Genomic DNA, 14495 nt, shown 5'->3' with positions numbered 1-14495 from the left:
AGACTCCCCCAAACACTCCAATCTGCCAATTTAAGGTCCCTAACCTTGGGTCAGTGAGACAAGAGCAAAAAAAGGGAGACAAATACACACAAACACCAAAGCACTATCCAGTTATAAACAAATCATTCTTGGCTACTCGCTCGTGCGCAAACACTGTGCTTCCGGCTTTCGCTCTGATTTTATAAAGGTCGGTGCCCATGAGACGCTCTCTAGGAGATTCAAGTGTCTTTTCTGCTTTTCTCAAAGCCTTAATGTTACCTACCTTATCACACATGCTCACACACACACACACACACACACACACACAGTAGAACAGGTTAGCTCATCCCCTGGACAAATCGTTGGCTTTTCTTCTGACGCCCACATCTTATATATCTCTTTCTGACAACTCTATGCTCTTCTTCATTCTCTCCTAACTTTTACCTTTCTGTGGGCCAAAAATCATTTTAGTTAATTTTTGATTTTATTAATTATTGCCAGTAATAGTTTCTCAAACTTAAGAGTTGTGAAATAATACGTTATTAGCTCAAAGAGTCAGCTGGAGTTCAGGAACAGAAAAAAAATAGTTGCGATGGTTTCGGCTGTGTGAGGAGTGGCTGTTCAACAAAAATAATGGCTGTATTTTGTGAACAGGAAGTGAGACAATCATTAAAAAGTTTGATGTGTGTTCTTCTGTTAAATATTACATTTTAATTTGATACATTTTAATATAAACTGTAATATTTTACCTCATAAACAAAATCACCTTACAAAATTGTTCACATCCCTTGAGCGATTTTCCGATTTCCTCATGTTACAACCACACATTTTTGTTCATTTAATTGGGATCTTTTTAACAACACAAAGTAGTGCATGATTGTGAAAAGTAAGGAAAATTACTCATATTTTTATATTTTACACTTACAAATCTGTAAAGGATGGCATGCATATGTACTCAGTTTAACTGACTTAATACTTTGTAGAACCACTTATGGATGCAGGTATAGCTGCAAGTCTCCTGGGGTGTGTTTGTACCAGCTTTGCACATCAAGAGACTGAAATATTTGCCCATTTTTCTTTGCCAAATGGCTCAAGCTCAGTCAGACTGGATGGAGAGCATCTGTAAACAGATTTTCAATTGGATTAAAATTAGGATTTTGATTGAGGCATTCTAACACTTGAATAAGCATTGATCTAAAACATTTCATTGCAGCTGTATGTTTAGGTCTGTTGTCCTGCGTGAAACTACAGCAGCAATAGAGCTGTTTTTTTATCAAGTTATCTGTGGCTTTAATGGTTTATTCTGATGCTAAATTAAACTTCAAATAGTGGTGACGCAGTTATTGACTTTGGGCAAATGGTTAATAGCACTAAATAGAGTTTAGGGAGAATATTTCACCTACCACTGTCATACTCAGAATACTCCTCTTCTGAAATCTGTTCTTGTTATTAACAATGTTGTTGCCTCCCACCAGCGCAGATCTGGTACAACAAGATTTTTGACTGGAATCATAGAGATAGTGTAAAAATGTTTTTAAACAAATTGAGAGAAATGCAGCCAGGGCCTTGATTGCCATCTTGTTATAAAATGGCAATGTGTGTTTTACGAACTTTAAATTACTGATGTATATTAAGTGGTTGTATTTCATAAATTAGTATTGTTTTGGTATCAACTTTAAAGTTTTCTATTAAAAAAAGACAAACACTCACCATTCACCTCTCTAGTACACATGCAAAATGTAAAACTATCTGCCAAAACATTTTGCAATAAATAACACCTTTAGAAAGCGACAGGCTTGGGTTGATAAGAGTCTTACTGTATTATAATCTTAAGTTAAAATACCATGGTTTCATGGTATTTACACAAACATTAAAAACAATTGGATCCAATTGCTTTTATTTAAAACTGGAAGGCAAAAATTATTCATACTAGCCCTAAAAATACATGCTCATTATAATAGTTAAAACCTATCCACTTATCCTTGTAGGGTTGCAGGGGGACTGGTGTCCATTTTGTCACTGGGCGAGAGGACAGGTGGCCTATCCATCACAGGGCAACACAGAGACACACAGGACAAATAACCAAGAAAACACACACTCACTCCTACAGGCAATTTAGAGAGACCAATTAACCTAACATGCAGACTGTGGGAGGAAGTAGCAGAACCCGGACAGAACCCACACATGCATATGGGGGAACATGCAAACTCAATGCAGAAATACCCAGGCTTGGATTTGTACCTAGGGTGTCCTTGCTGCAATTCAACACTGCTGACAACTACACTAGAATGCACTCCACATGTCCGGTTATTATTATTTATTTGTTATTTTCAAAAAAGACTCCAGACAAAAATAAAGAAAAGAAAAAAACACCCAACAAATTTAGAAAATGTTTTCAATTGAACATGCTTTTTGTTGTTCTCTTCTTTAATATACCAACTTGGTACAGTAACACCAGAACAAGCCAAAATTAGGTGATCAATCAGGTCAGAAAGATTATTGGCTCAAAACAGCTCTTACTTCAGGAATCATGCAATTGATCCACACATGAGAAAGCTAATCTCAGGTGAATATAACGACGGTTCTCAAACAAAAGTGCTAATTTTTTCCCCTAATATGTAAGCAGGAAGTGTTTGTGCATGTTGTTGAATTTCAAAGAACATACCACCAAATAGTGGCGTGGCCGGAAAATGACATAATTTTCACGTCTCTACTGTTGCTGTGTGTTCTACGCTAGGTAGATGTAATAAAGAAACTGAAAAAAAAAAATGGTTTGTTGTTGTGTAAACAGGGCCTAAATTTGATAACATGCTGCACGGGAGCCATAAAATAAATAAATATTGGGTAAAATAATTATATTTTTTAATTAATTTATTTAAAAGATGAAATTTAACTCATAATTTACCGGTATATTTAATTATTTAATTAATAATCTTTATTGGTCATTGCACATGTGCATTACAACAAAATTTGTCCCTTATAGGGAGCAGTGGGCTGCCATTGTGCGGCGCCCAGGGAGCATTCTGGGGCTAAGGGTCTTGCTCAGGGAGCCAGAGTGGCAATCTGTGGGATACGAACCTGGCCTCTTGTGTCCCCTCCGGAACGCAAACCTCCTGTTCTAACCCCAGGCCACCACTCCCCCAATTATGTATTAAATAAATAAATGGTGGGGCTGCACAGTGGCACAGTTGGTGGCACTGTTGCCTTACAGCAAGAAGGTCATGTGTTCGACTCCCGGACGGGGGTCTTTCTGCATAGAGTGTGCATGTTCTCCCCCTGAATGAAAAAAAAAAAAACAAGTGACTTCCATGGTTGTTGAAGCCAGATGGGTAGAACTGTGTATTCCAATCATCTCAAATTAGTGTCTTGAAAATGACAATGATTTAACTGTATTCCAATAGCTTCCAACATCACCAGATCCCAATCCAATGGAGCACCTTTGGTATGTGGTGAACGGGAGCTTCACATCACGAATGTACAGCAGAAAAATCTTCAACATCTGTGTGATACCATCATGTCAATATGGACCGAAATCTCTGTATAATGTTTTCAACACATTGCTTAAATTATTCCACAAAGAATTGAGGGTGTGTGGTGATACCTTTTGGTTCAGATAGCCAGTGAAATCTTCAGTTGCAACAGGTACTTTCACTGCAATCCCAATAAAAGTACTGAAACAGTAGGAGCAGTTTGACGTAACATTTTAGTGGTTTTCAAGTCATGACTTTAATAAACCGTGGCATACTTTTATACCGGTGAATGACCCATGTGTACAAAGGAAGTACATTTTTTTTTAGTTTATATGATCTAATATGCCTAAATTTAGCTCAATGATAGACAGCAAAAGCTATTACAGAGCAGACACATTTCAAAATACTGCATCACCAACCACATTGGTAAAATTTCATGGGTTTTATTGCAAATATAACCTGACATTAGGTATACTAAAATGAAACAAAAAGCCTTTCCCCAACAGTTAGGGAAAATATTCCTCAAATTGTCAAGTCTAATTCCACTGCAGAAATTTTTTTTGCTAGTGCTCTCTAATATGACATAAACCCTGTGTGAGAACGCTAAATGTGCTCACACAGTTTCCCTAATCTTCAGGTAGGATGAAGACGGACGCGGCAGCATTATGCTAATGAGCATCAATGCCGTCCAATCACACGCTTCACTGACTGGGGGAGAGGCAGAGGATGGAAAATCAAGAGAACGATGGAATAAAAGAAAAAGAGAAAGACACGGAGGAGAAGGGTGGAAGCAGATAGACCAAAGGAGATTTGTGAGGAAACATTTAATATTTTTACACAATAAATTACTATTAGAAGAAATTGCATGAGAGAAATATCGACATCAATTACCCTTTACTTAATTAAACAGGTCCAAAAAAACATTACGTCACATCAGACACGTGTACAGGGTTAGATTCCAGAGGTATTAAAAGCAAACCTAGATTTTTCTCCTTTACCACTCGCCTCTTTACAATGAGCATTGAAAGACTCAGATAAAAAAAACAAAAAACGTTTCTTGAGGTAAAGAGTTTGATTTAGATTAAATGAAAAATACCATTGCCATAGCAACGCTTCCATCTTTGTAAGCCTTTAAAGGTCTTTCAGAAATTGCCCTGAAGGAAACATTGTGCTTTTCCGGAATATTGTTTCATTTAAGGTGCAATGAATATTGCTGCTGCTGCGTGACCTGCTTGCTCTTCTTCTTTTATTATTTGGATTGCGAGGATTCTATATACTTTAGGAGCTATTAGATCTAAAATAGCTGTTTGTGAATCTGTTTAGGCTGAAAGGCTTAGTGTAATTTATGATAAAGCAAGTCAATCGAAGTATTAAGCAGCATAAAATATCCACTTACGATCTGATATGTACAGGGTGTACCTTTTTCTCTGCCTCTTGTTTGGCATACTGCACCAGCAGCGGCTCTCCATGGTTCTGATGGTACGTTCTTTGGCAGCGGTCTGACAGAGCAGGCTCATTGGGCAGGAAGTTGCTAGCCCACACCTATGACAGAAAGTAAAAGAAAGAAACAAGACAGAGAGTTTTTTGCCCTACCATGATTGCAAACATTTATATCAATAGGTTAAACAAATTTACATAAACAAGAAGGAAACACCAGCTTTTTGATGAACGATTTCAATCAAACTCCACCATGTTTTGGTATTTGCACATAATATGCCGTATCGTTTCATGTGAGAAAACAACCTTTTTTATGAATCAACACAGAAGAATGTCCGGATAATTCAGTCAGTTGGCAAGCATTAGTCTGAACAGAGAGAGATGTTTTGTTTTTTTTACTTTTTACAATCTTTTTAAAAACACCCAGAGTTCTGGGTGTTCTTTCATGAGCTCTTCCCTTCTGCTCTCTCGGATCTAGTTCACATAGTTGGTTTTATGGAGAAACTTTGATTTTGGTGCACTCTGTGTTGATTTGTCCATATGTGTTGGATTATGCTGCTGAAAGACAAATAGAGGATTCATTTTCAGCCTTCTAGGCCACCAGATTTTTATTTAAAATATCCTGGTACTTTCAAGAGCGTATGGTTCCCTGCACTCTATCAAGGTTTGAAGACCCTTTGACAAAGAAAGAGATCCAGAGCATCACAGATTCTCCACCAGGCTAACAGCCTGAATTATAAAACTACATGCATATTTGCCTTAACTAAATGGTATATTCTAATCTTTCCCATTTTTACTGCATATGTTTGGTAGATTTCAGAAGTGCAGCGCAGGTGGGACAATGAAATATTAATAAGATATTTGTCCAAGAATTACTGTGTTGCACTTTAAAAAAGGGGGGGAAAGGTTTTCCCTTTATGCCATAAAAATAACTACTTAATAAACTGAATTGGTTCTTTTTTGGCAAACTTAAATCAGAACTAGTCCCACTTTTCCAGAACTACCAATCCACTGGAAACTGGAGTGGTTGAACATAATACATGAACTGCAATGAGAGGGCACGTCTGCATAACAAGAAAAAAGCATAATCACAAGACGTGCGTTCACCAAGTTGCTGATATTCTGTCAACATTGGGTCTGTTGCATTTTAACCAAGGTCTATGGTATAAACTAGATCAGAAAATTCATCTCATATGAAGAGTGTTGCTCCTCCCTGAAAATTGTTGTGAAGGTGTTGGAGCCAATTAGCATATCAGAGAGCTGTTTGTGAAAAAAGTCACACATGAAACACTGCCAATGTTGCTGTTGCACAGTTTTAATGATGATAAATTTGTTAAAATGACAATTTGTTTAGAGATTTAATATGTTTGCATTTGTTACTCAATAAAATTAGTTTAACCTTTGTAACCTAATTAGTCTACCATTACTCTAATTCAGTGATTTGTATTATAATTATTTGTTTTAAATTTGTTCTTATACTGAACATAACTCTTTTTCCATGTGTTTAGTTGTTAAAGCCCCAACTTGAATGTTGCAGTTAGGAACCACCTCATTACAAGGGCTATTTGACATGTACTGAAGTAAACTATTACACTGCATTGGTGAACAAAAAATAGTCCTAAACATATCGAAGCACTGCGATACTAGTATGAACAATAACCTATCATGTTAATCTTAATGTGGGCTAACATTAGAGTATCAGTAAAAAAGTTCACAACATCATAGCAGATACTTCCAGAATATATGGAGGGGACTGCCTTTTCTTAAGCTGATGAAAATACTCAACAGGAGGGCTGGAATTGATGGTTGAGGCAGATAAACCTTCCATATGTACTGGGATTTTCCATGAAATGTACAGAAATGTAGCCTAAATACAAAGGTTCTACATAGATGGGCAGAAGGATGATAGAATATTCTTTCAGAGTTGTTTCCTCTTTCCACACTTATCCGGACCTGGAAGAAATTGCCTGACTGCATAGAAGATCTTTAATAGGTGGTGGTGGTGAAATAATAACAACGAAAAGCAGTCAATTAAACTGACAGTTCCATAAATTATTAAAATGTGTATATTTTAACAACCATCCATTTATAAAAAAATATTGCTTCTCCATAAAGATTCAAAACTTGTTCCTGTTGCAAACTTTCAGTGGCTAATTGTGCTAAAATATAGCTGTTAGTTAAATTGGTTGACTTTTTTCTCTGCTTGTCAGGATATTATTGTCCTTTGTTTGGTAATTTTGTAACATCACTTCTTTTCAAGGTCAATAAACTCAGCAGCCACTATATTAGATACACCAGTTCAGTTGCTTAGTTACACAAATAGCAAATTAGCCTCATAGATGGCAGCAACTCACTGCAATTCAGCATCTAGGTGTAAGGAACACAGCTTGCTATGCATCAGCATCAGAATGTGGACGAAAGGGGATTTAATTTACTGGACATGGCATGGTCGTTGGTAAAAAAAAAAAAAAAAAAAAAAAAAAAAGAAAATCAACGTTTCAGAAAACAATGATCTACTGGGATGTTAGCGCAAAACCATCTCCTAGGTTTACACAGAATGTTTCAAAAAAGGGAAAATCCCCAGTAAATGGCAGTTGTGTGGACATGAATGCCACAGCAGTCAGAGGAGAATGAGTAGACTGGATTGAGATGATGGAAATAATACAGTTGCTCATATATAACCATTTGTAGCAGCCAAGGCCTGCAACATTGCCTGGTTCGATGAATCTCGAGGAATCTACCAACAGGTCAGGCAGCTGGTCGTAGAATAACGGGAATATCTTCGTGGCAGACCATAAGCCAATTAGAACGAACAGAGAACCATTTATCTACCTGAGAATTGATGTTGCAAATTGGTTTCTTAAAAATGTACTGAGTTCATATACTCCATCGGCATCCAATCAAGCACCTTTAAGATGTGAAGGTTTGGAAGATTAACATCATGGATGTGAAGTCGACAAATCTGAAGCAAAGGCAAAAACCTTTAGGAATGACACCTTGCTGAATCTTTGCCTCCAAAACGTAGGGCAGTTTTGAAAGCCAAAGGGGGTTCGACCTGACATAACAAAGGTGTACGTAATAAATAGGCCGGTGAGTGTACGTTTTCTTTACAAAACTTGTTTACCTTTCATGAGCTTTTTATGTTCAATGTCAGTAAAACAGCAACTGTATCTCACTGAGCTAAAAAGAAACTGAATGTCTAAAGTTATGAAGATAACTACAAACCCTGCCAAGAAAAAAGTCATGAAAAAAGTGATTTGGGTGTCCGACACACATACTTTTCAATGGCACCTCCATTTTATCTACCTTCAAATGCCCCCCTGTCTCCCACCTTTTTCACATCTCCTGATTATGCTCCTCCCAGACCCATTCCCTTCCCATTTCCTCAACCAGAATGTCTTTTTGAAACCGCTTTTGAATCTCTCCTCCTAGATTAGTATTGACTGCCTGCCCACCTCTTGTCACACTGTAGGCCTTGGTATTCAGCTTTTGCTTTATATTCTCTTTTGCTCATCCACTCCAGTCAATGTCTTTCAATAATATAACGTTACGTAACTGCAAAAATATGAAATACATTCAATATGTTACACTCATTTTTTTAGTAGGATTGTACGTGAAGAGAAAACTAACCGCATCACTAAATGAACCGACTCTTTAAGGCTGATCCCATAAGCATCAGAATATTATACCACATGCATACACAGACAAAGAAACATACACAAAAAAATGATGCTCCTAACTGTGATAATAACTCTAAAACAAACAAGTTTAAATCAACCATACTGATTGCTAACTGAAACAAACACATTATTCCAGCATTGCTCTCAACAGCCACCAATCGGTACTCTTTATCAGACTGCATTTACCTTAAATGAGATGCTGGCAATTTCACCAATTGAGCAAGTGAGCATCTCTGGAGAAAATTATGTATGACGCTTCAAAACACATGAGATGCAACATATCTAAGAACTATTCCACTTCATTTGCTTGCACACTTCTTTAAACTTTACTACATTCTTTGGACCTCATAATGCAGTTCTATCACATTTCAGAAAGCTTTTTATGGGTAACAACGAACATAACAGAATACTCAAACTCACATTTGCACAATGTGAGTTTGAACTTTATGGAATTTTAATGAGTATTAAAGCCCACAAGCAGTACAAAACTACCCTACAATTCAACTACAGACTGTGGGCTGCAAGATAATTCACAAGAGTAGAAAAAAATAAAATTCTGAACAAGAGGTATTTTGGTTTCTTCAAAATTAAAATCCATATATGCAAAATGGCAAGCAACACAACGTATGCAAAAAGCTGTGTAGTAGCAACCTGATGAGTGAAGCTTTCACCAAAATTTCAATTTATTTTTCTGTTTTAACACTCTTATAATTTGTAATTTTTATCTTTTCAAACTCGCCAAATAATATAGAACTTAGAGCTCTTCATTTTTAACATGTTATTCATTTATGCAACATTTTATGTCATTAAGAGCAGGATTTGCAATTAAATCATTCTATTAGATCATGAGCTCTGTAATAATCAGAGGCATTCTCTGCTCCTTTGAGCAGCACTGCTTCAGACTCCATGATTAATTCTCTTAGTTCTCTAAATAAACATTTTAATCTCAGGATTTATTACAGTATTTTCTCCTAATACAAAAAAAAATTAACTGCATAATAGAAATTTAAAACAAGTGCTCTTGATTATTTGAGCATGTCTGTGCACAGGTTTGCTGAGGCCTCTCTCAATTCAGCAAAAATATGTTTTTTTTTTTGGCTCCATGAACTCTCATGCAGGTCTTATTTTATGGTTTTTAGTGGAGATAAGGGTAACTTTTCATGATGTGTAGAAATATTGAGGCAGGTAATTGACCAACGTGGTGTGCAAGGAGAAAGATGCTGGGCAGCAGATCCTCTAAAACAACAGTGCTGCCATTCCATCCACTACATCTCTGAGATTTAAAGCAAATGTCTGTCCCCTAAGTAACAAGATGGGTTATTGACAGCTCCAAGTACACACATATTAGCAAGTAATAGAATTATTGTTTCTAATTCTGACCAGCTCCAAAGGCAAATCCTCGTAAAGGGGACATATCATGCTTTTAAATTCTTCCTTTTCATGAAATTATTTTTTTTGGTTGACTGTCCTCTCTGGTGTCAGATGCTGTGCAGCTTGGAGGATTTTTCCTAATACTTTTCTACTTATGGACATTTGTTATGATGCATTGCCATGGCAACAGGGTTGTTTCTTACAACTGGGATTAATATCTCAAAAGCTCAAACAATACTTCAACTACAACCCCAAATCCCTAATGAGTTATTTTTCAGAGACCTGTTCTGGTACCAAAGAAAACTCATCCATCAGTCCTCAATGACTATGGATCTGTTGCCCTGACATCCCACATCATGAAGGTCCTAGAGAGACTCCTGTTGGCCCACCCGACTAAGCAAACAGTAAACCATCAGGACCCCCTTCAGTTTGCTTATCGCTGTGGAGTTGGAGTTGAAGATGCCATCATACACCTGCTTTAACAAACCTACTGTCATCTGGACAAAGCCAGCAGCACTGTGAGGATCATGTTCTTTGATTTCTCCAGTGCATTTAGCACAATTCATCCTAATTTGCTTTGTCAGAAACTCCAGAAGACTGAGGTGGAAGCCTCAACAATCTCCTGGATCAAAGACTACCAGACAAACAGACCACAGTTTGTGAGACTGAAGGGTTGTGAGTCTAACCAGGTAGTCAGCAGCACAGGAGCACCACAGGGGACTGTACTCTCAACCATTCCTGTTCACTCTCTACACCACAGACTTCCATTACAAGATAGACTCCTGTCATCTGCAGAAATACTCGGATGATTCTGCAGTAGTGAGGTGAATCAAAGATGGACAAGAATACGAGTACAGGAAGGTGGTGGACCCCAACAATCTCCAAAGACTACCTGACAACCGTTTTATGAGAGTCGCCATTAACTTCATTCATTTCACTTACGTCAGTGTGTCTGTTGGACCAGACCACAGATGTCAGCCTTCACCCCCCACGTGCATAGGTGTTGATGTTTTTTCCTTGGACCACTGTTAACAAATACTGACCACTGCAAACTGGAAACACTCTACAACAGTTGGGGTTTTGGAGAAGCTCTGTCCCAGTACTATCCCAGGCTGGCCCTTGTCAGATTCAATTCAATTCAATTCAAAAATACTTTATTAATACTTTATTAATCACAAAGGGAAATTAAATGTTGTTGTCTTGCCAAAAAGGGACTACAGTCATGTTCTAGCAAAAGGTGGCTCCTTGGACAAAATGACACAGTAATAGATACTGTGTAAAGTGAATGTGCAATCATTGACCAATCATTGCAAGGATTGTGACTATATGGACATTGGGCCCTGACAACAGCCCATGAGGCTATTGGTATACATCTGTCTTTGAACGCAATAATCTACTATCAACCTAACAGCAGTTTGGTTTGCATCACTGTTAGGGTTTTTAATATTTTTATATTGTTTATCACTTGTGTCTGCTCTAAGTGCTTTCTTCCCCCACATGCAATAGACAAAGAGATAAGAGAGAAGGGTGAGTTATGCTATTATCAGCAACATCTAGGGACTGGCACCAATCCTCACTCCTTTCTCTCTGCTTAAAATCAAGACACATGAACCCTAACCTTACACACACACACACACACACCCCCACCTTGAATGTTGTTTGAACTGTGTGTGACCAAGCATGTATAAATAAAGAGAGGGGGCTAATACTTCGTAGTCTGTATTGCACAGCTACCCTTGCCGCAAGTAAAACTGACTCTGTGTCGTTCCTTACCTCTGAGTTGATTAAATAATACCTATCAATCACGCAAAGACCAGATAACAGCCCAAAGAGAAACCAAAATATAATCCATTACTAGAAGATACAACTTATGTAAAAGGTATTTATTTTGATAGATATTTCAAATTCAAAAGTCCTTTATGTTCAATGTTGCAGCTCTACACAGAAAAATTTATTTACACTGATGGCTCCTGGAGTTAAAATGGGCTATTACTATTCAAGAGACATATCTTTCCCTTGCTCCTCTCTGATCCTGTGAGACCAAAGTTATCAGAAGCAATGCTGCCTACAGAACAGGGTTAAAATGTTTTGCTTCAAGGTTTACATCTAAGCCTCTAAAGTTTTGGCCAGTGGATTACGGGGGGGGGGGGGGGGAGGAGAGACACAAACACGTGGATTTTAATGTACTAACATACATAGGATGGAAGTAAAATGATTTAATAAAAAAAGGCAATAAAACTACCAAAATGTCTTGAGCCAAATTATATTTTAGTTACACAAAAAAATAAAGCTATTGATTTCTTACAACTACACATGGCAAAAGATAATATCAATATTAAAAGATATATATAATTAATAATCTAAAATTAAACACGAATTTCACTTTACTCCATAATCTATTTAGCAATCTTTTCTTCAGTGACATACTGCCATCTGCTGGTAATTTCCACACTCTTGTCAAAGAAAAAACTGGACTCATTAAAGCTCTGTTTGTCCGTTTTATACACTACACTTATAACTTACACTACATTTATAAAATATTATTTATCATTTGGGGGAAACATATTATGGGACGAAGAACAAAAAAAACTAGTTTATTCATAAATTATCATTATAGATCGTCTGGTTTTCTCCATCGTGTAGTTTTGATGAACTTCTAAAGAAACCCTGATATCTATTTGCAAGTCAATGTGTGCTGTTCTCTGCTATATTATCTTAGCCCTGATAGTCATGCTTCTATAAACTTGTATTTCACTAATATTTTATGTAAAAGGACAAAATAAACCGGTGCATGAATGTGAAGTAAAAGGAAAAAAGATATATGGTTTTCAGAAATTGTCACAAAAATCTGAAAATGTGGCTTGCATTTGTATTCAACCTCCTGAATCAATATTCCATGGTATTTCAAGTGTGTTTTGCTGCAACTACAGCTGTAAGATCATATCTTGACAGAAGGCCTTCAGATGTAGCAATGTTTAGAAGTATTTGGTGATCATAAAGAAATAAAGTGATGACATCTTAACAACACAAACAGAAGTACAGGATAGCAACACACAGCATGTCGAACAGACATCGCTGTGACAGACAGCTCTCCAGACACACTGGCGCCATCCTTTCTCAAAGACCACTATTTAGGGTTGTAGTCCTGAATGCAGATAGACCACTGCCCCAGTCTCAAGTCTTTTCCAGCCTTGATAATTGCCCTGTATTTAGCTTAATCCATTTTCCATCAACTCTGATCAGCTTCCATGTCCATGAACGACCACCAACACGGTTAACTCTAGGGATAGTGTGTGCAAAGTTCAATTTTCGTCTCATCTGACCAGAGCACCTTCTTCAACAAGTTTGCAGTGTTCCCCACATGGCTTGTGACAAACTGGAAATAGGAGTTCTAATGGCTTTTTTCAGACAACTCTTCCTCAAAGGCCAGACCTGTGGAGTGGAGAAATAATAATTGTTCCAGTGGACTGATTATCTTACCTGAGCTGCGGATCTTTGCAGCTGATCCAGTATTCCCATGGGCCCTTTGTTGCTTCTCTGATTAATGCACTTCTTGACAGGCCCGTTGTCAGACACCCATTTATCATTTTCCTTCCACTTCATAATTACTCCCACCTTTGTGTTTGTCTATCACATAAAATCCCAATAAAACACACTGAAGTTTGGGGATGCATCATGACAAAAGGCAAAGCTTCAATTCAATTCAATTCAAAAATACCTTATTAATCCCAAAGGGAAATTAAATGTTGTTGTAGCTCATTATGAAGGTTTCTTCAAAGAGCCGTTGTAGATGCTGATGGTCGGTCTTACAGCAGATCTGAAGAAGCCTCTGACTGAAGACACTCTGTTGTTGTAGGACAGTCTCATGAAGAGGATGCTCAGGGTTCTCCATAATGTTCTTCATTTTATGAAGAATCATTCTTTCCACAATGATCTCCAGAGGTTCCAGAGGAGTCCCCAGAGCAGAGCCAGCCTTCTTTATCAGCTTGTTGAGCTTTTTTAAGTCCCTGGATCTGATGCTGCTTCCCCAGCAGATGATGGCAGAAGAGATCAAACTCTCCACAACAGACTTATAGAAGATATGCAGCATCTTGCTGCAAACACCAAAGGACCTAAGCTTCCTCAAGACGTACAGTCTGCTCTGTCCCTTCTTCTAGATGGCTTCACAGTTGCATCTCCACTCTAGTCTGTTGTCCAGGTGAACACCGAGGTATTTATACTCCTCCACTACCTCCACTTCTTCTCCCATGATAGAAATAGTTTTTGACTTATTCCTGTTTCTCTTAAAATCTATAATCATCTCCTTTGTTTTAGTCACGTTCAAGAGGTATGACTACTCTGCAAGGCTCTCCATTTTTACTTATTATCTATTGTAATGGTATAGGCTGCTTTATCTATCAGACATTTCTGGGAACAATGTCACATTTTAAAATTCCATCATTTCGCTCCATCTATTTCTCTTTTTGCACTTTTCCTGTATCACATTTTTATGTGACAGTTTGACAGGAAATGCCTCTCTCTCCCTCCCTCTCCCAATTGTTAGTCTTGCTAAATCACC

At 37.6% G+C, this 14495-nt stretch overlaps 1 protein-coding gene across 3 annotated transcripts in view; it reads right to left on the bottom strand.

Moving 5' to 3' along the window:
• galt (galactose-1-phosphate uridylyltransferase) overlaps positions 1-14495 on the bottom strand; it is a 56216-nt gene that overhangs the window by 24997 nt on the left and 16724 nt on the right. For all 3 annotated transcript variants that reach the window (XM_047373401.1, XM_047373400.1, XM_047373402.1), the window contains one exon: positions 4869-4991. In XM_047373401.1, coding sequence (XP_047229357.1) covers positions 4869-4991 — 123 coding nt within the window. The remainder of the gene's footprint in view (positions 1-4868; positions 4992-14495) is intronic.

This window comes from Girardinichthys multiradiatus, chromosome 8 (genome assembly GCF_021462225.1).
Source record: "Girardinichthys multiradiatus isolate DD_20200921_A chromosome 8, DD_fGirMul_XY1, whole genome shotgun sequence".
Classification (NCBI taxonomy): domain Eukaryota; kingdom Metazoa; phylum Chordata; class Actinopteri; order Cyprinodontiformes; family Goodeidae; genus Girardinichthys; species Girardinichthys multiradiatus.
The sequence above is the reverse complement of the archived record's forward strand: the minus strand, read 5'-3'. Positions and strand labels throughout refer to the sequence as shown.